The sequence below is a fragment of the Myxine glutinosa genome, chromosome 13 (genome assembly GCF_964187855.1).
Source record: "Myxine glutinosa chromosome 13, kmMyxGlut1.1, whole genome shotgun sequence".
Classification (NCBI taxonomy): domain Eukaryota; kingdom Metazoa; phylum Chordata; class Myxini; order Myxiniformes; family Myxinidae; genus Myxine; species Myxine glutinosa.
Window position 1 is genome coordinate 15,553,890 of NC_136273.1, and position 24,577 is coordinate 15,578,466.

The window sequence follows — 24,577 nt, forward strand, 5'->3', positions numbered from 1 at the left end:
GGATATGGATGGATGCAAATCCCATATCCGCAACAATATATTTGATGGAACCACAGATACCTTGTTTGTGTTTTTGGCGACTTATGATTCTGTTATTTTGTTTTTTATTATATTATCCATTCACACATACCTTTGTATCATTATGCAAAAAATAAGCTTAGCGTTTTCCAAATACGTCATTATTTTGCTGATTCATGTATTATATGATTCAATTTTCCATTTATATGTTGATCGGCATCTTACGGGTTACATAGTCACATATTACATAGGTTCTCTTCCTGGAACAGATTACTCTTGGCACATTATTTGCTCAATTTCATGCCAGACACTGTATGTTTTGGACATACAATTCCTCTGCTTCTTTCCTTAATGGCCAAAATTATTTGCACTGCTGCTGGGGCACTGTTCCTACAAGATTGATGTATATACAGTAGATGTATGCTTGTATGGAGTTCTGCTCTCCACTATGGCCTGGTGTCCCAGCATCACATCTGGGATTTTGACGATTTGGGCATATTGACATCTGGTTTCTATAGAACCTGAAGATTAATATCATTGGCATCAACCGAAACTGCATGCGTCATCTCTTATTCCTCGCTTCTCCCATCTGTGGAAACCATTTCCAGAGACTGTTGTGTCCTACTCTTCTTCACCCACAAAGTTTGAAGGAGGTGGTACACAAGCATCGTTTTATTTACTAGTACACCCGCTAACTACAGGAGGGGCAGAAAGGGTCATTCCTCTTTGGTGTACATAGATTACAGTCGATCTATGTTCGGGTCTCAAGAACATTGGGTGTGTGTTCATTTAGCAAGTTTCGTGTGGAGAGATCGCCAAGTGGTTTAAGCATTTGAGCAAGCACTCCATTCAAAACCCTTAAGGGTTTTCACGGATGTCGGGATTCCTCCAAATTTCTTCATTTAGTGTTATAAACAGCATTAGCAACTGTTAAAAAAGCTAATCATACGTGTTTGTTGTTCATAATATTCATTACTGTTCATTACCTCTGGTAGAGGCCGTTGCTCCCACGGAAACGCCATGATAAGCTATTTATATACGTTGACTCGCCAGAAAAACCCCATGGGGAGGTGGGGTATTATTGGTATTAATATTGTTTTGTAATAACATTAATATTACGCTACTAGTACCCGACTGCAAAGCCGCAATGAGCCGGCGAAGCCAAAGCCTCTTGGCCACTATTTTACCCATCACTATGGCATCAGTAGGTTAGGTAGTTGGTAGTAGGTAGGTGTAGTAGGTACTGTACCTAGTTCAAAATGACACCATTTGCATTCTGGATGAGATTAAAATTTATAAAATTTCCTTCTTGATTAATTCGGTGAATTCCGTCTCAACTTCGGATATTTCCGGCCGTGAAAAACTATCCCCGACGGCCGCGAGATTTCTAAAAAATAATTCTTCGTCAATTTTGGAATATTTTACGCCGTTTTCAGCCTCCGAAATGTGGTAATAAGCTTTTTAAAAATATTTTTTCAAATGCTCGAATCTCATTGGTTCCGGTGTTTGGTGACGATTTTCGTTGAAGATAACCAGGGCCTGGGGAACGAGGCTGGTCTTGAAGTATTTTAATTAGAAATTAGAGGTGCATAAGATTGTGACTCAAACAAAGACGGGTGAAACAAACTCCTATTGAACTTTTTCGCAATTTTTTTATGCAAACTTCCGCATCTGGAAGATGGCGGCCTCCATTGAGTGATTTGGTTTTTGAAATATATTTTCAAATGCTCGAATCTCATTGGTTCTGGTGTTTGGTGACGATTTTCGTTGAAGATAACCAGGCCCGTGCGGGCTGTGGTTGGTCTTAAAGTATTTTAATTACAAATTAGAGGTGCATAAGATGGTGAATCAAAAAAAGACGGGTGAAACAAACTCCTATTTAACTTTTTCAATTTGTTATGCATACTTCCGCATCCGCAAGATGGCGGCCTCCATTGAGCGATTTGGTGCATCAAAGCTTCGAAATTCTCAAGGGATCCAGCATAATCTGGCTTTTCAACATAATACGTATGCGTTCATTCACAACACCGGCTTCGCCGGCTATTATCATTAGTTTTGTTATTCGAAGCGGCCTTGGAAAAACGCCACGATGAAGCTAACATAATATGGCTATACACCTCAACACGCAACCCATTGACGGCGAAGGCAGGGAAAACCCGCTCGGGGGAGAAAACCCCCTTTGGGAGGGGGTGGGGGCAAATGAATGCGCAACAACCTCCACGATGTAACACTTCGTCATCCTGTCAAGTTTGCTTGAGATTGGATAAGTAACGACGGAATGTATTGGCGTCAAAAAATCATCAGACAGACGGACAGACTCAAATGGCATATTTTAGTAGGCCTACGATTTATTATTCTTTCCCTCAACCTTTTATTGACTTACTTTTACTCCCATTAACCCTTAGCCAAACTCTCACTCTCTGGTTGCTGTTGCTGTTGCCTTCCCTTCTCTCTCTCTTCTTGTTACATTTGTTCATCACGCCGTCACCTCGCTCTTCCACGATCCTCGATATTGTAAACATTTTAAATAGTAATAATAAAATAATTGCTCTTTTTCACTCATGCAAACTTCCAGATGAGAGAAATGTAAACAAAATACCTGAGGAATAATGAAACCATCATAATAGTTATTAAAAATGACAGCTACCGATTTTCTTGCGTCTTCTATATTCTCATCTGATAGTTATCGCTAGTTTTGAATTACGATAGGACTAGAAGGGAGCTCGGTAGGAAGCAAACCTCCACCAGGTTGAACAGTTTATGTTTTGTATCCACTGAGAAGTCGGATCTGGATTCGGGCCTGAACCAAAATCTAATCGGCATGTCGTTGTCAGCTAACCAACTCATCCACATTGTTTTGTCATAATCCATGCACAACTTTTTGAGATATGCCATGTTTGTTTTGGCCTGTCTCTCAATAATGACGAATCACTTTATAAAGTGAAAACGATTCTTGTATCTGGATCCAGATCCTCACCAAAATCGAATTAATTTGTCCGAACTTGGTGGTCTTTGGTCTTGCAGGTTGGTGGTCTTTCCATCTTCTACCGACTCCTCTCTGGCCTTGCTCCCCCCAGCTCTCTCTGGGCTCTGTCCCCCAAATATTCCTGCAGGTCGCACAAGATCTGCCTGCAACCCTCTTATGGTTAAACTGCCAAAATCAAGACTCTCTGCTCACCTTCACTCCTTCATTCCTCTTTTCTCCCGCCTCTGGAACAAACTCCCTCACTCTCTTCAATCCCACTCCACCCTCCAGGTCTTTAAAACGGCTGTTCACCACCATCTCTTATCTTCCCCCATCCAAAACATTGATCTTTTCTACCCCCGCTAATTTCACCCCAAATCCACTTTTTTGAGGTGACTTTTGACTTCTTTCCTGGAAGTCCTTGGTGTCCTTGCGTTTTATACCGATCCTGCCTCCCCCCAGGCCCTCTGCCTCCCACACATCTCCCGATGTCCCTGCTCTCAAACGTTGTGTTTGTGTGCTTCCTCCCCTTCTCTCCCCATCTTGTCGACCGCTCCCCTTTTTATATACTTTGTTTACTTGTTTGTTTGATTTGTTTGTTTGATAAATGTTAGCTCTTTCACGAGCCTCGACTCTGTATACAAAAAAAGAAAAGAAAAAAAAGAAACATGCCCACCAAGTTTCGTCCAAATCTGTTCATAACTTTTCGATACATTCTGCTCATAGACAAACAGACTGGGATAAAAACATAACCTCCATACACCTGCAGCGGTGGAGGTCCGAACATTCACATTCCAACATTACGTCTGTTACCTTCCAGGTAGGAATTGGTAAACACGAGCAGGTTACCCGGTCATGCTGTTCATAGCTTCATGGAACAAATACCTGGATCCAACAAACGACTCGAATCGTAATACCCCCAACACAATATTGAACCAACCATTACATATTGGTCCTTTTAGTTCTGTTTTCAGCATGGAAACGGAAATGCAGATAAATTTTACAAAACTGCGAAAAAAAAGCCACAAAGGTATGTGCGCTTGTGACGTCAGTTGTCCTCCAAACAAAATGAACCATCACAGGTATTCCGACAACGCCGGGCAGATTTCCATCAGTTGGCAGGACACACACCTACTAGGGAATGTCAAGAGCACACCTATCGGGAAAAAACGTGTATTGCACATGTTACTGCTGTAACCTGAGGTCTTCCAACAAGAAGTGGTAATTATATCTTTGTGAGAACATTCATTCATTTACAAGGAATCTTAAACACAGGAGGCCTTTCAGCCATCACGTTAATCAGATCTACTATTTCCTTTTACACACACACCTGGAATTAGTCTTGTTAAAAATCAAACATTCTTTATTTGGTTTTATAATTTTGGGATGCCTGGCTGGTTGTAGACTGGTAAGTCATGGATAAACACCGAACTTTGGATGAGACTCTCACACAGATATCAAAATATCCCAGCTACCTTCTAGTCCTGCTATTTTTGTACCCCCTCAATCTTCAATCCTTCCAGCCACATATCTAACTTAAAATGTAATCGAGCAACTGTTTTTCCACCACGACCTTTCGAAGGAGGCCAATCCATGCAATAACATGCAATATTTCCACTCAATGATGGCCGAATGTGTTTCATGCATGATGGTGCGCCTGCTCATTATGCTGCCAGTGTACGCCAGGCCCTTGATTTAAACTTTACAGACAAATGGATTGGCTGTCGTGGTCCAGTTGAATGACCGCCAGGTCTTGTGATTTAACACCCTGTGATTTCTTCCTTTGGGGTTTCCTCAATCACAAAGCGTATGCGAGGAATCCTACGACCCTGAGAGACTTGAAACAATTCATCCGTAACGAGACTGCTGCCTTAACGACTGAAACATGCAGATCTGTGTCAGAGTGTTTCGTCACAGCTACAGCTGTGCATAGACAATGAAGGAAAGCAGTTTGGACATTTGAACTGATCTGTTTCATGTCTATTAGAATGATTCGACTGTTTAACGAGTAATCATGTTTGGTTTTGCACCAACGAACAATAATAAACGTAGTTGTTTGTTACAGGTATCGTTCTTCAAAATGTACCCAGGGTTTCTGGACCTCGTGGCCAAAGATATTGGCACCCTTGCACTTTTACAGCGTAGCACATAGAGCAAAGCCATCTTGAACAGTGTTTGTCCTTCTGTATGTATTGTCCCCTCAAACATATACCAATCAGAGCTGAGGATCTGTTCACATAACAGGATGAAGTGATTACGTCTGACGTCATTACGGAGGTATGGCAGCTGACTTCACGCACCGCCATTTTGATTTTTATGCTGTTCATGCCGAACATATCGTTGAACCTGTCATATATCACAATCGTCATGCTCTACCTTGACGTTTTTCATTCAGTGTGAAACACAAACAAACCGATTGTTAAAATGACCATGAAATATCGAAAGCATTGACGTAATGTCTCTTCCAACAAAGTGCTACGTACCCAACCCTTGGTCTTTTGGGTCTTTTGAAGTCTTCAGGGTCTTTTCAGTCCTCTAGATCTTCATGGGTCTGTGGGTATTTTGGGTGTTTAACAGTCTTTTAAGGGTTTTGGGTATTTTGGTTCTTCGGGGTATTTAATGGTCTTTAGGGTATTTTTGGTATCCTCAGGGTCTTTGGATCCTCAGAATCTTTCGGGTCTTCAGGGTCGTTTCAGTCTTCAATGTATTTTGGATCTTCAGAGTCCTTGGGGGTCTTTTGGATGCTCGGGGTATTTTGGTCCATTGGGTCCTCAGGGTCTTTTCAGTCTTGAGGACATTTTGGGTCATCAGTGTCCTTGGTGTCTTCTGGATCTTTAACAGTCTACAGGGTATTTTGGGGTCCATTGGGTTTTCTGGGTCCTCAGTCTTTTAACTGGTGGACAAACAGTCGTGTTCAAAGATAGCCCATTAATGCCCTCCCCCCCCCCCCCCCCCCCCAAGTCAAATCCCTCAAAACCCACCCTTATGAAGGGGGACAGACATACACATTGTTTTATTTATATAAACATATATATGAATGAATGATCGTTTTAAGGCCACTTTCCCCCCTAGAGCAGGGGTTAGCCTTGTGGGCCCCATGACAATCATGGTTCCCTGTTTGAGGCAATGTTTTTATGGCCGGATGCCCTTCCTGACACCAACCCTTAGTCGCCTCTTACGATGCGCAGGGATACGGTGTACCTATTCTAACTCGGGGTACACACCGTGATCATTCATCCCAGCAAGCTGGTACTCAATTTGCAGACCTCGAAGGATGACAGGCTGAGTCAACCACCCTGGTGTTAATTCAGCAATCGACCGGGATTCGAACCCAGGATCCTAGGATCTCCAAGCCGGCACCCTAACCGCTAAGCCAACACCAGGCTATATATACATAATATATAATGCAATTAATTAATGCCTGAAACAGCAGCTTGTTCTTGCTTCCCACGACGGTTTGCATACCTTCATCAACGTCCTGTTGATTCAAAAAATCTGAAATCTTCCGATGTTTACCTCTTCCACGGTTCCACCTATTCTCCTGTATGACGCTTTCGACGTAATCCCTATTTTCATTATTCTTACTCCAGCAAGCATTCTTGGTGAACGACCTGCATTTACTCCATTAAGCATTCGTGGTAAGAGGTCTTGCTACTCTATTACTTCAGCTCCCCGCCCACAAAACCCCAGGCATTCTTCAGAGTCTCTCTTCAGATCTTCAGATCTCTTCTCCGCTTATCGAGTACAGTACAATACTATATTTGGATGTATTTATGGTGGATATACATTAAATTATACATTTAGTGATGTTCTGTATTGATTTACAGAGTTATCAAGACTTTTGTTTTTAGTTAGATTAGGTTTAGTTGCGCAAGGTGTCCGAACGTCAGCTCGTCAGGAACGCATCTTCGATTTATAGCACAGTCTTTGGTAAAATATTTTTCGCTTTAAACACCACTCTCGTGGGTCGCATCTAGTTCGTATAGCGAGGAATCTTGAGCTCACCTGGAACAAAAATTGTGTTAGCATTTAAAAAAAAAAAAAAAAATCTCGCATATTAGTCAGGCAGCATGTAAACACACTTCTTTGAAACGACACACGCCTTTAATGAAACTTGACCCCAACCTTCCTCACCCATAAGGCTAAAACATAATGGGGACCAAGGCCTCTTGTTGCCTTGCATATCCCATTAAACATTTGCATATTAAGGTGGACAATGTCAAGGTCAAAGGTCATTACCATTCCGGGATCTGTACTTTTGACTTCTCAAAAGTTTAAATCTGTCTGTTTCACAAGTTTGTTCAATCAGCTACTGTACATATTTCGTAGGCCACCTGTGCCGAGCAGTGGTTCCCTGGTTCTACCAGGTGAGCCCAGGGGCATTGCCCCTGATAGATATATATTTATATACATGGTCAAGGCTCATGGAAGAGCGATAACACATAACAGATGAAGACACAAAACTAGAACAGAACTCGGTAGAGTGCATACCTCCGCCCAGCTGAATAGTTTACGTTTTCAATCCCACTGATAGGCCAGATCAGGATCCGGACCTAAACAAAAATCGAATCGGCTTGTTCTTGTCACCTTACCAACACATCCACCAAGTTTGGTTCTAGGTCATCCACAATTTTTTGAAATATCATGCCCAATGCAATGAAAATTTGGCCCTATCACTCAATGGTGAAGAATCAAAAAAAAAATCCTCATATCCGGATCCAGATTCAGATCTTCACCAAAATTGAATCAATTCTTCCCCGTCACACAACCAACCTATCCATAAAGTTTCGTCTGAATCCATCCACAACTGAGATATCCTGTTCACAAGCAGACAGACACAGGAATGTAAACATAATCTCCATCCACCTTTGGTGGCAGTGGTAACAAGACAGAGCATTTAATAATATAGAGCGAAACCAGGGTATATAGATTAGAGTAGATCTGAGAACAAGAGCAGACTCACTGACTGACACAGCACCATTAAGATAGCTTTTTGTGTTTCTTTCAGGAACATGGGAAGCTAATACACCACCTAACTAGATGGTATATTCATAGAATACTAACCCTACACAGTCAACTTGGTGTGAGCCAACTCTTGTTTTTGAACGTTTCTTTTTTTTTTTGATCCAATATGGCTGCCAGACCACATGAGCGATGACAAATTTATATTCTCTAAATAATTTTTGCATAGATCATGCTCAATAAATTTCAAACTGATCAGACCAAGCGTTGTCCCTGTCGAATTACTAGTACCCGACTGCAAAGCCGCAATGAGCCGGCGGAGCCAAAGCCTCTTGCTAAAGCGCGGCCTTACGCACGCTGCTTGCGAGCAAGGAGGAAGCGGACAAGCGGTAACTTATAAACGTCTTTATTGTAGGAGCTCACTGTAACACTGGCCCGCTCCGGGCTGGGTGCCCGGTGTATATCATGAGGCCACGCCTACCCCTTGGGCGTGGCCACCGCCCACTTGGTGCGCGGGATGATGTCACCACGCCAGTGGGCTTTTGTGTCCGCCACACGCGCCCCCCCCAGAATTCCCGCGCACCTGGAGGGCCAGTTTGCGGGGCAGATGAATGACCCGGCCGAAGCGCCCCCTGGCGATCGGCGGCGTCCGGGGTGCAGGGATGCCAGGTGGGATGCCCCTGGCTGCCCCTGGGATGGGTGCAGGACCGGGGGGCGGCGTGGCGGCGGGGCTGGGCAGTGCCGGGGGTCCGCCCGCAGGAGGGCGGCCCCGACGTGGGGGTCGGGCCACTGGCGGTGGATGGTCCACATCGAGGTGGGCCGGCTTGAGGCGGTCTACCGAAACGCGGTCAGGAGTACCGCCGATGTCCAGGGTGAAGTGCTTCGCCCCGGTCTCCAGCACGCGGAAAGGCCCGTCGTACGGGGGCCGCAGTGGTGTCCGATGGGCATCGTGGCGGACGAAGACGTACTCCGCCGCGCGAAGCTCCGGGGCGACGTGCGTCGGTGGGTGCCCGTGGCATGCCGTTGGCACCGGGGCGAACCTCTGGGCGGTCTCTTGCAGAGCGGAGCGCTGCTGTGCCGCGGACCATGGTGCCGTGGAGTCGGGGAGGAATTCCCCAGGCACCCGCAGCGGTTGCCCGAAGACCAACTCCGCCGCGGATGCGCGCAGGTCCTCCTTGGGCGCCGTCCGGAGGCCCAGCAGGACCCAGGGGAGCCTGTCGACCCAGCCGCCGTCGCGGAGGGTGGCCCGGAGCGCGGCCTTCAATGAGCGGTGAAATCGCTCACACAGGCCGTTAGCCTGGGGGTGGTAGGCCGTGGTTCGGTGCAGCCGGACCCCGAGCCCCTGCGCAACCGCCCCCCAGAGCTCCGAGGTGAACTGGGGGCCGCGGTCGGATGAGATGTCTGAGGGGGCGCCGAACCGGGCGACGCAGGTGGCGATGAAAGCCTGCGCGACATCGGCCGCCGTTGTCGACGCCAAGGGCACGGCCTCCGGCCACCGGGTGGTGCGGTCCACCATGGTGAGGACGTAGGTGAAACCCCGCGAGGGGGGCAGAGGTCCCACCAGGTCCACGTGGACGTGGTCAAACCGGCGTTCCGGCACCGTGAACGGGGCCAACGGGGCCTGGGTGTGCCGGTGCACCTTGGCGCGCTGGCACGCGAGGCACGTCCTGGCCCAGCCGCGGACGGCCTTCCGGAGGCCATGCCAGATGAACTTGTCGGCGATCAGCCTTTGGGAGGCCCTCGCGCCCGGGTGGGACAGGCCGTGGATGGCGTCAAACACCTGGCGCTGCCAGCCCGCGGGCACGATGGGGCGAGGACGCCCGAGGGAGACGTCGCACAAGAGGGCCGCGCCCGCGCCGTCGAACGGCACCTCGGTGACGCGGAGGCCCGTGACGGCGGTCCGCAAGGCCTGGACGTCGGGGTCAGCGGCCTGGTCCGCTGTCATCCGGGCATAGTCGATGCCGAGGTGGACTGCGTGGGCGACGGCCCGGGAAAGGCAATCCGCCACCGGGTTGTCCTTCCCCGCGACGTGCTGGATGTCCGTCGTGTACTCGGACACGGCCGAGAGGTGACGCTGCTGCCGGGCCGACCACGGCTCGGTGACCTTGCCCATCGCGAAGATCAGCGGCTTGTGGTCGACGAAGGCAGTGAACGCTCGGCCCTCGAGCAGATGGCGGAAGTGCCTGACCGCCAAGTGAAGTCCGAGCAACTCGCGGTCGAAGGTACTGTAACGGCGTTCGGGCGGGCGAAGCTGCCGGCTAAAGAACGCCAGCGGTTGCCAAACTCCACGCACCCATTGCTCGTGCACCGCGCCCACCGCGTAGTCCAAGGCATCGGTGGTGAGGGCGATCGGTGCATCGGGCGCCGGGTGCGCGAGCATGGTGGCGTTAGCCAAGGCGAGCTTCGCGCCCGTGAACGCCGTGTCCATCTGCTCGGACCAGGTAACGTCGCCTTTGCCCGGCTTACCTCGGAGAGCTTCGTGCAGGGGGCGCAGGAGCTGGGCGATACGGGGCAGGAACCGATGGTAAAAGTTCACCATGCCCAGGAACTCCTGCAGCCCTCTGATCGTGCGGGGGCGCGGAAACCCCTTCACCGCCTCCACCTTGGCCGGCAGGGGGACGGCTCCGTGCCTGGTGACACGGTGCCCCAGAAAATCGATTGTGGCGGCGCCGAACCGGCACTTTGCGGGGTTCACAATCAGGCCATGCTGGCCCAGGCGTTCGAAGAGCGTGCGGAGGTGGCGTAGGTGCTCTTCGCGGGACGCGCTGGCGACGAGGATATCGTCCAGGTAGACGTAGACAAAATCCAAGTCGCGCAGGACGCTGTCCATCAGTCGCTGGAACGCCTGAGCCGCATTCTTCAGACCGAAGGGCATGCGCAGGAACTCGAAGAGTCCGAATGGCGTGATGACCGCCGTCTTCGGGACGTCCTCCGGCCTGACGGGGACCTGATGGTAGCCGCGTATGAGGTCCACCTTCGAGAAGAAGGACCTGCCCGCCAAACGGGCGGAAAAGTCCTGAATGTGGGGGACGGGGTAGCGGTCGGGAGTCGTGGCGTCATTGAGACGGCGATAGTCCCCGCACGGTCGCCATCCCCCGCCGGGCTTCGGCACGATGTGCAGCGGCGACGCCCAAGCGCTCTCTGAGCGCCGAACGATGCCGAGTCGCTCCAGGGTAGCGAACGCCGCTTTTACCACCGCCAGCTTTGTCGGCTCGAGGCGGCGTGCCCGGGCGTAGACCGGTGGCCCGACGGTGGGGATGTGATGGGCCACCCCGTCCGTGCTTGACGGCCCCCGCCAAGAAGGTGGGCCGCGTGAGGGCCGGGAAGCCGGCGAGGAGGCGGGTGAATGCGTCCGCTGCCGGAAGCGTACAGACCAACGTGGCCGGAACCGAACCGTTCGGCAAGCCGCTTGGCAAGCCGCTCGTTGAGCTGGGCAACGCACAAGCGAGCGAGCTGAACGTCTCGGCCTGGACAAGACGTCTGCGCTTGACGTCGACCAGGAGCCCATTAGCGCACAGGAAGTCCGCGCCAAGCAGTGCCATGGGCACGTCGGCGGTGACGAACGTCCATCGGAAAACCTGCCCTCCAAACAGCAGAGAGAGGCGTTTTCCGTACGTACGGATGGGCGTCCCGTTCGCGGCAAGCAGCGCGGGGCCCCCACCCGCGGCGTGCTTGTCTGACGTGCCGGCGGGAATGACACTCACCTGCGCTCCCGTGTCGCACAGGTAACGGCGCCCGGAGAACGTGTCCGTTATGAACAGCAGGCTGCTCGAACGGCCGGCGCTCATCGCCACTATTGAGCGCCGGCCCGGGCGTTTCCCGACCTGTTGAAGGAGCATGGCGGATGACACTGCCGAGCTTCGTGGCCGAACTTGGCGTGGAACCAGCACCAGGTGGTGGAGCTGGAGGAGCGCGGCTGGCTCCGCCAGGCCGGTGGAGTTGGCGGGTTTCCCCGCGGTGGCGGTTTTCGCCGCGGCGGTGGGCGGGGCGTGGCGGCGTTCACGAGGTGCGTATACGCATGCTGCGTATGCTGTAGAAGCTGATGCTGTGGAACATGCTGCGTATGCTGTAGAAGCTGATGCTGTGGAACAGCAGCATCAGCAGCATCAGCAGCATCAGCCTCGAGGGCCGTGACGACCACGCCGACTCTCGCCCGCGTGTCCGAAGCGGCGAAGTACCTGTCCGCCTCGGCTGCCAATGCTCGGGGTTCCGTTAGCCCGGTCCCGGCCAACGCGAGGCGAACCTGCGCTGGAAGTTGGCGCCGGAAAAGCGCCCGGAATAGAGAACCGGGGGCTTCGTCGCCCAACAGTGACAGCATATGGTCCATTCGGACCGACGGGCGCGTGTCACCGAGCTCGGGGAGATCCAGGAGGCGGTCGGCCCGTGCGTCGTCCGTGAGGCCGAACGTGGCTAGGAGTAGCCGCTTGAGTGCCTCGTACTTGTGGCCGTCCGGTGGGTGGCGAAGGACGGACACAACTCGAGCGGCCGTGCCGGGCCCGAGGGAGGCGACGACGTGGCAATAGCGCGTGTCATCGCCGGTGAGGCGCCGAAGCTGAAATTGGGCTTCGGCCTGGACGAACCAGACTTCGGCCTGAGCCTCCCAAAATTCCGGAAGTTTGACGAAGTTGGCCATGGCAATGGCGTCGCGTGTGGAAGGATCACTCCGGCAGATCCAACGTCGAGGGGGTCACCAGTAAAGCGCGGCGTTACGCGCGCTGCTTGCGAGCAAGGAGGAAGCGGACAAGCGGTAACTTATAAACGTCTTTATTGTAGGAGCTCACTGTAACACTGGCCCGCTCCGGGCTGGGCGCCCGGTGTATATCATGAGGCCACGCCTACCCCTCGGGCGTGGCCACCGCCCACTTGGTGCGCGGGATGATGTCACCACGCCAGTGGGCTTTTGTGTCCGCCACATTGCCACTATTTTACCCATCACTATGGCATCAGTAGGTTAGGTAGTTGGTAGTAGGTAGGTGTAGTTGGTACCGTACCTAGTTAAAAATGATACCATTTGCATTCTGGATGAGATTAAAATTTATAGAATTTCCTTCTTGATTAATTCGGTGAATTCCGTCTCAACTTCGGATATTTCTGGCCGTGAAAAACTATCCCCCACGGCCGCGAGATTTCTACAAAATAATTCTTCGTCAATTTTGGAATATTTGACGCCGTTTTCAGCCTCCGAAATGTGGTAATAAGCTTTTTTGAAATATTTTTTCAAATGCTCGAATCTCATTGGTTCCGGTGTTTGGTGGCGATTTTCGTTGAAGATAACCAGGCCCGTGCGGGCCCGGGGAACGAGGTTGGTCTTATAAGTATTTTAATTACAAATTAGAGGTGCATAAGATTGTGAATCAAACAAAGACGGGTGAAACAAACTCCTATTGAACTTTTTCTCAATTTGTTATGCATACTTCCGCATCCGCAAGATGGCGGCCTCCATCGAGTGATTTGGTGTGTCAAAGCTTGGAATTCTCAAAGGATCCAGCAAAATCTGGTTTTTCAACATAATACGTACGCGTTCATTCACAACACCGGCTTCGCCGGCTATAACGTCATAATTATGGCACCAATGACATCATTAACACCTATTCCCCATATGGAGTTACTTACACTGAGCCACGTTTCAATTTTTTTCATAGTGCAGTTTTGGAGATAGAGGTGCAATGTTTTTCGGTTTTTCCAAGATGGCGCCTGTAACACATGACCTATGGCGTCATGATTATCATTAAAATATTCTGAAGCAGGTGCTCCTATGGTGAAAATTTCCTGTCTATCAGACCAACAGTTGCTGAATTTTTTAAAATAATGATCGGATGGATAAGTGTTGCATTTGTCGAATTATGACGTCATAACGAAGGCACCGATGACATCACCATCAACATGTCTTATTCCCCATGGTACTTGACAATGAGCCATGTTTCAATTTTTTTTCCATGGAGTTGTTTCAGAGATAGTGTGAAGTTTTTCCAAGATGGCACCTGCATCACAAACTATGACATCATAGTAACCATTGAAATATTCTACAGGAGGCCCTCCTTTGGTGAAAATCGTGTCAATCGCACCAAGAATTAGAAAAAAAATAAAATTCATACTGATCGAATCAAGCGTTGTACTTGTCGAATTACGTCATAATTAAAGTACCGATGACATCATTAACATATCTTATTCGCCAATCGGAGTACTTGCGCCACGTTTTTTTTTTTTTTTCCATGGAGCTGTTTCAGATAGAGGTGCAACCTTTTTTCGATTTTTCCAATATGGCGCCTGCACCAAGTGACATATGACGTCATAATTACGATTTTAAAAATTCCACAGGAGCCGCTCATATTCTGAAAATTTCGTGCCAATCGGATTGAGTTGGAGGAATTTTTTTTTTTTTCTTACTGATCAGATCAAGTGTTGTACTTGTTGAATTATGACGTCATAATTAAGGCACCAATGACAACATATCTTATTCCCCATGGTGAGTACTTGACAAGCCAAGTTCCCATTGAGTGGTTTGGGAGTATAATGTTTTTCCAAGGTGGCGCCTGTACCACGTGACCTATGAGGTCATAATATTCACTAAAATATTCAACAGGAAGAGGCCCTCCTACGGTGAAAATTTAATATCAGACCAAAGGTCGCCGAGAAAAGGAATTTTTAAAATGCTGCCACAGCACACCACTGAAATGCAGACACGTACGTACATGAATACTTAACCCCGTTTTCGCTTCGCGGGCGCAGGGTAATTAATTTCCACATCCATATTCGCCAAGAAAATACGCTCATACTGTTTCGTACAGCAAAAGTTAACATAATCATACCGAGTCAATTTGCATGTGAACATGCAGAACACTTCTGACGAGTTGGAGATGAGTAGTTCCGTTAACATAGATACATAGGGTGAAGAAACATAAGCCGTCATGCAGAGCACGATACTTGCATAATCCACCTCCCCCAAAAAAAAAAAAAGTTGCCATTGATACATCAAATTGTCCATTTCATGAAGATTAAAATGGATTATTTTTCAGATGAAAATTGATGATTTTGGAAGTTTGACCTCGAGTTGACCTTTAAATAGTTGGTTTCCCAATTTTGTGACTCAATATGCAAACGTTCAATTTTCAAGTCAATTGGATGAAAAAAAAAATGGCAATTTTTGAAATTTGACCTCAAGATGACCTTAAAATCAATCGGCTTATTCTTCATGACAAACTTCACCGTTTGGTGAAGTTTTGTGACGATCGGTTGAAAATTGTGGTGACCTGTAGGCGATTGACATAAAAACAGACAGAATAACGCACCAGACCGACCAATATACTTGAAAAATCTTGGATTTTGCAACTAATAAAACAGAAATAATATTGACCAACTTTGGCGTCATGCACATTAGAGATTCAAAATAAAGTTCTGGTAACATTAAACAAAAAACGGCATGGTTAATTTGGTCATTTGATAGTTTTCTCAAACCGTGGTCAAGGCCAGTTGGGCACGTTAGTCAAGGCCGAAGTCCTTGCAGCACACACACCTCAAAGCATCAGCGGTGCAGACAATCACGGTCGGGCGGGGATAACAGACAATCCACATTCAAGGTAAACCATCAACTTGTGGTTAAATTGGACACCTTTGTCAATCTGTGCTGGAGGCCAGAATATGAAAATAGGCCACGCAGTGGTGCCATATTAAAATAGGTCTGCACAGGTGCACACAGGTGCACTCTATTCCCTTCAGGAATGGGTGAGGCGAAATGAACGAGTTCTGTTGGTCAAACCCTCAGTGCAAGGCTGACCAATGCATGTAAACCTGAAAATACATATTTTCCAAGTCTGGTGCTTCTCATGCTACAAAAAATTAAAATAAATAAAAAAGTACACCAACTGCCAAAAATTACTTATTTTTTTCACGTCCATCTTATTTTAAAAGGAAATTAAAAGCAAATGTCGTGAGGCAGGAGATGTTTATTCGGTACAGCGTGAGCCAAAACTGCGGATGGCAAAAGTTGCTAATTAAATGGGTAAGGGGTGAGGGGAGGCACAAACATGCATGATGCTTTTTAAAAATTAAAAAAAAAGTTTAATCAAATAGTCACAGATAAAATTGTCCTGGCTTACTGCCTTCCATCGCACAACAACCCCCTGGATCAGCTTCCATACTTAATGACGAGCTCAGTCATCACTGATCTCGTGCAATGTCCCAAGTTCCGGGGGTTCAGTGGGAACACTGGCAACGGTATAGCTTCTTTACAACAGCTCAGGTGGAGAGAAAATCCAATGCCAATAGCAACGACCGTGGCCGGCATATAAAAAAAAAAAAAAGGGGTTAAAAAGCACAAACTGGAGAGGAGACTGATCGAAGTGTTTAATGCCAGTGGCCAAATCCGTGTAATTATTGTGGTTACATTCAGTTCAAAACCGGCACTTCCTTTGGTAACCACAACACTGAAAATTAAAGCACAAGGGGATAGCCATACACGGACACCCACAGCATGGGTCATGTGGGCACGCACACAGGCACGCACATGCATACACAGAGACAAACAGGCAGACAGACAGGAAGGCAAGCGCACACAGACAGACAGGCACACGTGCAGATAGTCACACCCAGCCACCCATTAACAGTTAAAACACCCTTCTTGCAGACGCCAAGTTTGTTACAACGAAACCGTCATACTTCATCACAATATTCCCAATACTCCTGGTCTCTGCCTCAATATTTCCCCAACGTCATCCGTCGGCATCATCGTCCTCTTCCTCAGATTCATCTTCTTCTGCAGTCTCGAGCCAAGTCAGCCACTGGTTCACCTGACAAGTTGAGAAGCAAATAGCAGGTCAATTTAAACATTTGGGAGGTCTAAAAACACAACTAAAATTGACAAATAAACTAGAAAATAGAACTTACTGCCTGCCTCTGAAAAATAGAAATGGATCTGCCTCCACCCATGTCAGAGGTCAACCCTCTGTTACGTTTGATCTCAATAAAGGCTCACGTGAAATAAACCAGCAAACTTTGTACTGTGCTCTACTTACTATTTGTCAATTAGTACATTATAGTGATATGTGAACCAGCTGATGACTATAAATGAATACTGAGCCCCTATTAGACCTTTTGAACCCAAAATTGAACCAGCTCATCTTGGTATTATCGTCAGAACTTGTGCCAAGTGTGTTTGAAATCCCTTCAGTGGTTCACAAGTTATCGTTACAAGCAACGGTACCCACCCTACAGGCAGGCCTTCAATTGGGAAGCCCAAATAAAAAAGCAAAATATCAGAAATTGAAGGCTTTTTAAATTTTAAACGATTCATATAAACATCCGTTGAATCATATCACACGCAAATCATCAAAATCTAAACAGTACATGGCACCCATTTTGAAAAAAGATTGAATTCTGCAAAATGGAAGCGGCCGCTGCACGTCTTTCTCTGTCACACGTTTGTGTGTGAAGAGTGCGGGCTGAATCTAACATGGAAGCAGCCGCTACACCTGTTTCTCAGTCGCTTTGCACACGCTTCCGTGTTACTTTGGAGCCGCACGTTTATATAGGAAGAGTTCGTCAGGAGTCGATCTACTCTCTCCTAGTACCTAGAATTTCAACAAAAGCCACATCACTGTTCATATCGGTAAATATTATTCCATCGTGTTTGGAAAATTGGAAAAACAAGATAGCCTATTTTACTCCTGGGGGTCCTCGGATTACCCACCCAAAATATCGTTGCGATCGGTTTAGCCGTTTTTGAGGTACCTTCGAACGGACAGACGGACATTTGGTGAATTATAGTAAGATACCAAACAAAAAACCAAAAAAAAACCTGCTAACAGACAGGCGCACGGATGGCTGGACGGACAACCCGAAAACAGAACACCACCGGCATTTTGCTGAAGAGGAATTAAAATTTTAGAACAATGACAAACCTGGAAAAGAGCTTTTCCCTTTCCTGGGAACTCTTCAGCAAGATCTTCCTTCCAAGCAAGGAAGGCCTCTTCCTCAACAACTTCAAGGTCATACAGAGCGATGAACCAGCGCAGCAACATACCTGTGTCCACAAACACAGGGATGGTTAAAGCACAGAAATCCTGAAAGATGGGTTCGTCGCTTGTTAAAAAAATAAAATTCAACTCAATAATTCTTAGAACACATTACCCCACACAGTGTTGAAGTATATACTTCAATTTGAATAAAATAAGGATATTGAACATAGTTTAAAACATTCTGGAAGTTTCCTACCGTTGTGCAGTGTTATACACCACCTTATTTAACATGTCCAACGTGCTGCTAAACTGGAATTTCTTGGAGTGACAAGGCGATTTCCTTTCTAGTGTTCAAGTATACAATTAAATATAAATAAAATAAAGATTGTAAAAGTCGTACAAATAAATAAATTCCGGAATTTACCGCCATTGATGCTGTGTCGATTACACCACTCTAACATATTACATTAGTTAGTTGCGCCTGTTTGTCATTATTGGCATCCTTAAAGAGTACGTTTTCTGTTTGGAATGATTCCCACTTTTGTTTCACTGCCAGACAGGCAGACAGATTACAAAATAATACGAACTAGGCAAAGCCTCAAAAAAAAAAAAATGAAGAACCGGAGAAAACTAAATAACTGAAAAATATGTACAGTACTGTGCCATCATGAGGTATTCAAATAAGCAGACAATCACCCGTGTAGGGAATGTCGTTAGTTTTCGGTATTGCCTCCAGCATACGTTAAACACAAACTAATTTTTTTTAATCTCCGATGTGTTATCCTAGTTGGCTTTATTGGTTTCTAGTCTACAAAATATATCAAGAAATGAAAATTGTTTTTCCTTTAATTTTGGCGAATAGACCCACAAAGTCATATGAAACTCGTTAGTTTCCGGTAAATATGGCAGCCTCCATGCAGTGGCGTCGTTGACACGATTTCCAAATATGATGGGGGTATAGAGTTTCTTCTTCTTCATTTGGGTTCTCTTACCCATATGTAATATTAATACGTTATGTTTAGAATGAATAACATTCGTTCGTTATTATCTCACTCCTCTCTGCACATGTGCGATTGAGAAGAATTTAGAGACAAAGTACTGTAAAATGGCAGGTTTGTTTTCCGATTCATGTTCCCATTAGAGATCAAAACACACATTCAATTTAAATAAGTTGTTCCTCAATCATATACTGACGTTTATAGACGGAGGGGAAAGGAACAAATTGCTTAACCCTGCTTTTCGCTTCACGTGCATAGAGTAATAAGAGGAAGGGACACCACACAGGAATAAATGATGTTCCAAACTTGATCAATCCTTGTTTATACTGAATGACAAGGTGGGGAGTTCTACTCAGAATCAGATTATCGTGATGCCTCAAATAAAATGAATATATAAAAAGACCAAGCATTCACACACACATCCAGGAAAAGGAACGCCATTAACCAAAGTGGGGCTGAGGTTAAATTTCGAACAAAAGGTGAACACCACAGACTATTCAAGGCGGAGAGTTCGTTTTGAACACACATTTGAATGTTTGGCAGGATAGTTTGCCTTCCCCATCTGATCTGCATGTGATGCCAGTCTCCATTTATTTACATCTTAAGGGCACATTGCAATGGGCACCACAATGTTAAATAATGAAAGAAAGTGCATCCTTTCAGCACCCACCTTTTGTTCATGTGTTCTGCACTGTCCTCCAAACAGTGATGACTCCATTTACATCTCGCTGTCTGACAACGTGGACCAACGCCCATCCACTCATCCCAACTCTGTCTTCCTCATATGTGGCAACTTCAACTGTCATCATGCCAGCTGGCTGGGTGTGGGTACCTCTCTCACCAGCCATGGCACCTCAGCAAAGGACTTCTGCGACCAATTGGAACTGACACAATCTGTCAATTTCCCGACCCGGATCGCAGTCAATGGAGTATCTTCTCTTCTAGACTTGGTTATGACAACCTTCCCTGCAAATGTCTGCTGCTATTCTTCTGCTCCAAATGGATATATGATCATTTGCTTGTTAAAGTGGATATCTCTCTTGTCATTCTCAGAGAGCCTCCTCAGCGTAGACGAGTCTGGCATTTCACTCAGGCTGACTGGCACGGTCTGCAAGCAGCCAATCATCTGGACTGGTCTCCCATTTCTAATGCCTCCGACATCAACTCTTACTGGAAATTCTTCCAAAGTAAACTACTCTCTCTCATGCACAGATTTATCCCATCTCGTCTTCAGTTGTCTTACCTTTCCTCCCATCTATGGTACACTGAATCTTGTGGTGAGGCAGTTGCCGTGAAACAACTTGCCTTCGCCTCATGGAAAGCAAATCCAACGGAAGGTAATCTCAGTTCCTTCCACCAAGCTCAGAACAAGTGTGTGTCCACCCTCAGGAGTGCCAGGAAACACGATCTCTATACTCTCAGACTGAACTCTCAAACCTGTCTCCCTCCTCCAAATCCTGGTGGCGTTTGGTCAAATCTGTTTCGGGTGTTTGTTCCCTCTCCATCCCCTCCCTTACCTCAAACTGCAACACAGCTGACCACACGTGAAAAAGCTGAATAACTCAACTCTGTGGTTGCATCAAAATATCGAGTCCCAAACCCATCTCTCTGTTCCCACCTTACCCAGTCAAACCCAGCTGCTCCTGGACTCTGTGTCCTTTCCTCCTGACAAGGTGGAGAAGTTTGTCAAACCTCGACTCCGATTCTGCAACTGAACCAGATGGCATCAGCCCACAGGTCCGAAAATCCTTCTCCACCGCTCGATCTCACCCTCTCCCTGTTCTCTTCACCCTCTTTTGCTCAAGGTATTCTGCCATCTGCTTGGAAATCAGCAAACATTACCGCTTTACACAAAAAAGGTGCAAAAAACAGATCCTTGCAACTACAGCTGAATCAGCCTGCTCCCAATCATCAGCAAGGTCATGGAATCCATCATTGCTTCAGATATGAAAATCTTCCTCTTCTCCAAAGGCTTGATCCCAGATCATCAATTTGGATTCAGACCATGTCATTCTACTCTGGACATGCTGCTTCTGCTGTCTCAACAATGGATGGAGGTACTCAATGCCAAGCAGGAAATCAGAGCTGTCCCCCTTGACATATCACGTGCCTTCGATACGGTCTGGCACCCGACTCCGCTCACCAAACTCTCCTCCTATGGTATCCATGGAAACCTCCAAGCATGGCTTGCAGACGACCTCTGGTCGGTCAACGTGTGGTAGGGTGCATCAAACGCCCTTAGGTTCTTGGATTTTAATGTCTACTCTCAAATGTTACACTTGTTGGTAGAAGTATGTATGCAAAAAATAAATGAAATCAGAGGTGGTCCTGGGTGGCCACCGGCCATTTATATATTTAGGGCCATTTTCGGGGCCGCACTATGTAAAAATGTTTGATTTTGTTATTTTACACCCAAACCTAGTCATGTTTGGTATCAAATTGAAGGTCTTGATGAGAGGAATACAAATATAACAATTTTATGCAAAAAACGATGGTTTGATAATTAGTTTGTATTTTTACATGAATGAAATCGGAGGTCTAATCGTGGGTCCCATACTAGTAGTCTAATAATATCCTTTATTTTCTTTCAGATGGCAGATAAGAAGACCAGATTAGCAAGTGCCATTTTTGGTCTTGGCAATGCTTTTACAGAAGCAGATGGTACATTGACAGGAGTCCGCCTCCCAACTTGCCGGCAGGTTCTTCGATGCGTGATGTGGTACATCCAGAAAGAAATATGTGAAGGCAAACAAACTCAGCCACTGAAATGGAAATCTGCCAGCATCGTCCTTATCCAGCTGAAAAAATTCTACACTAAAGCAAATATTCCTATGCTTTCAGACCATCAATGCTGCAAACTAATACTTGACCTTCTTAATGACAATAACAAATTGCGTCAAATACCTGTTTCTCGCCGAGAATCTCCAAGCACTTTGGCTAAGTTGCAAACCATGAATGAACGTCTTGATAAGACCTTTGGTGTATGGACAAAAGATGCAATGACAAACATTAAGAATGAGGAAGATAGAGTATTTTTAGAGTCAATGAAATCTGACAGAGTAGCCTCATTTGGTGGTGTTGACAAGAAGAAAGTTGATAAAGATCATAGAAAAGAAAAACGCCTCTTAGCGGAAGCTTCAAGACGAGAACGTCATGAATCATCCAGTGTACAAGAGATGACAATTAGTTCTGTATGCTCTGATGATAGTGACTCTGCAGATAGCTTGGAAGAAACTGAAGAAGAGGCGATTCCAGAGTTTCAAAGGAAGCGTAGTCACCACAGATCAACATATGCAGGTACATCTGCCTTTATTCCTCATGATATTCTGAAAAGACATTCAGTTGTGTCTGTTGCTACTCGACTAAACATAACTCCTGTTCAACAGGTTGCGCTCACCAAAGCTGTAATTCAAGAGGCAGGAGGTGATCCACGTCGTGTGGCCAAGTCGTACTCAACTGCTGATAAGGCTCGACGATCAATAACAAGTGCTATCGCCAAAGATATTCAAGAAAATTGGATCGCCCCAACAGCTGCAACACTTCACTGGGATGGCAAGCAGATACCAACGCTCACAAACAAGAATGTCAAGGAAGAAAGATTGCCAGTGTTGGTTGGGAATGCCACTGATGTAAAGCTACTGGGGGTGGCTATATATCCTCCTGGAAGTGATAGGTCATCAGGTGACATCATTGCCGAGCACACTTACACGTATCTACATTCATGGAAGTGCAAACAATCAGTTGTCAACTTATGTTTTGACACAACAGCATCAAACACTGGACACGTTACAGCTGCCTGTGTTACCATTCAATCAAAACTGGACCGTGCTCTTCTGTGGTGTGCATGTCGCCATCATGTTGGAGAGGTAATCCTGGATCATGTGTTTGACGTTCTCAAAATTGAGGCATCAAAGTCTCCAGAAGTATCTTTGTTCCAAAAATTCCAGAAGAATTGGGAACGCATATCGCATGCAAAGAATGAAAGTTTAACCAAAATTGACATTTCCATGTACAATGACTATGCACAACAGCTGCTTTTATCCTGCAAAAACAAGGTTTTAAGCACAATCCGCACAAGCGCTTCATACTGTAGGGAAGACTACAAGGAAATGGCACAACTCTGCCAGGTAGTCCTCGATGATGATGTCACAAAACAAGGAACACTCCACAGACCAGGGGCCATGCATAAAGCAAGGTGGATGTCAAAGATTCTTTATTCCATCAAAATATGCCTACTTGAAGAGCAAATTTCTCTACTACCTCGAGGAACTGTAACAACACAACATCAACAGAAAAAACTGAAGGAGTTTGTTGTTTTTGTTGTTTATATTTATTGTGATTGGTGGCTCATATGTCAGTCTGCTTCAAATGCCCCATGGTTTGATTTGTGCTTTTACAAGACTCTGCTCAACTATAAAGCTGTCAACTCAACCATTTCAGTCAGCGGTGGCCACCCAGGACCACCTCTGATTTCATCTATTTTTTGCATACATACTTCTACCAACAAGTGTAACATTTGAGGGAATAGACATTAAAATACAACAACTTTTTGAAAATCATGGGGCGTTTGATGCACCCTAACGTGTGGCACTGAATGGAATTCTCTTTTCCCCTTCCTGTTCAGGCTGGAGTTCAAGGCAGTGTTCAGGGCCCTGTGCTTTTTTTGGTCTTCATTAATGATCTCTCCGACTCTCCAGAAAATCATCTATTTTGCTGATGACTCCATTCTCTGCCGCTCCATATCTCAACCCTCAGAATGGCAGGCAGCAGCCTCTTCACTCTCTGCAGACCTGGACAAAATCACAAACTGGTCAAAGTGGAACATGTCTTTCAATCCTGACAAATCTCGCACTCACTGTCTCTCCGAAAAGACCGTCTGGACAACCCTCCCATTTACTTTCTCAACAATCCTCTTGAAGAAGTTCTGTCACAAGCTTTTGGGTCTCACTATCTGCCATGATCTTTCCGGGGAAAACCACATTTCCAAGCTGACCCCAAAGCCAGTCGCCATCTGAACATCCTCCGTCGTGCAAAGTCCTTCCTTGGCACACCTGAGCTCACCACGTACAAAGCTTTATTCCACAGCTCAATGGAATACTGCTCTCCCCTCTGGGCTGGTGCTCCTGCCTCACACGGTTGAAACCAAAGCATTCGGAATCATTGGCATCTCCCGCGATGAAGCCGATTCTGAAAGCCCCTCTCTCCAGGTAGGTGGTCTTTCTGTCTTCTACAGATTCCTCTCCAGCCTTGCTCCCCCTGCTTTGTCTGTGCTCTGCCCCCCTCCCCCCCCCCCCAAATATTCCTACAGGATGCACAAGATCTGCCAGCAAACCTCTTCTGGTGAAACTGCCACAAATAAAGATTCTCTGCTCACCTTCACCCTTTCATTACTTTTTTCTCCTGCCTCTGGAACAATTTTCCACTTCAATCCCTCATCCCTCCAGGTCTTTAAAACAGCTGTTCACCACGATCTCTTATCTGCCCCCATCCAAAACCTTGATCATTTCTACTGCCGTTAACACACCCCAAATCCACCTCTTTCAATCCCAAACTTCTCTCCTGAAATTCCTCGTGTTCATTTGCTTTATACCGTGTACCCCTCCATCCTCCCCCAGCCCTTCCCCTTCCACAGATCTACCGACGTCCTTGTTCTTTTTTGTTGTGCTTGTGTGCTTCCCTCT

At 46.7% G+C, this 24,577-nt stretch overlaps 1 protein-coding gene across 1 annotated transcript in view; it reads right to left on the bottom strand.

Annotated features, from left to right (window-relative positions):
• Nucleotides 1-15,870: 15,870 nt before the first annotated feature.
• The window catches only part of EIF4G2 (eukaryotic translation initiation factor 4 gamma 2), an 86,600-nt gene continuing 77,893 nt past the window's right edge, over nt 15,871-24,577 (bottom strand). Inside the window, exons 21-22 of the mRNA XM_068133833.2 lie at nt 17,842-17,963; nt 15,871-16,731 (exon numbers count right to left, since the gene is read on the bottom strand). Coding sequence (XP_067989934.2) covers nt 16,654-16,731; nt 17,842-17,963 — 200 coding nt within the window. The 3' untranslated portion in view covers nt 15,871-16,653. The remainder of the gene's footprint in view (nt 16,732-17,841; nt 17,964-24,577) is intronic.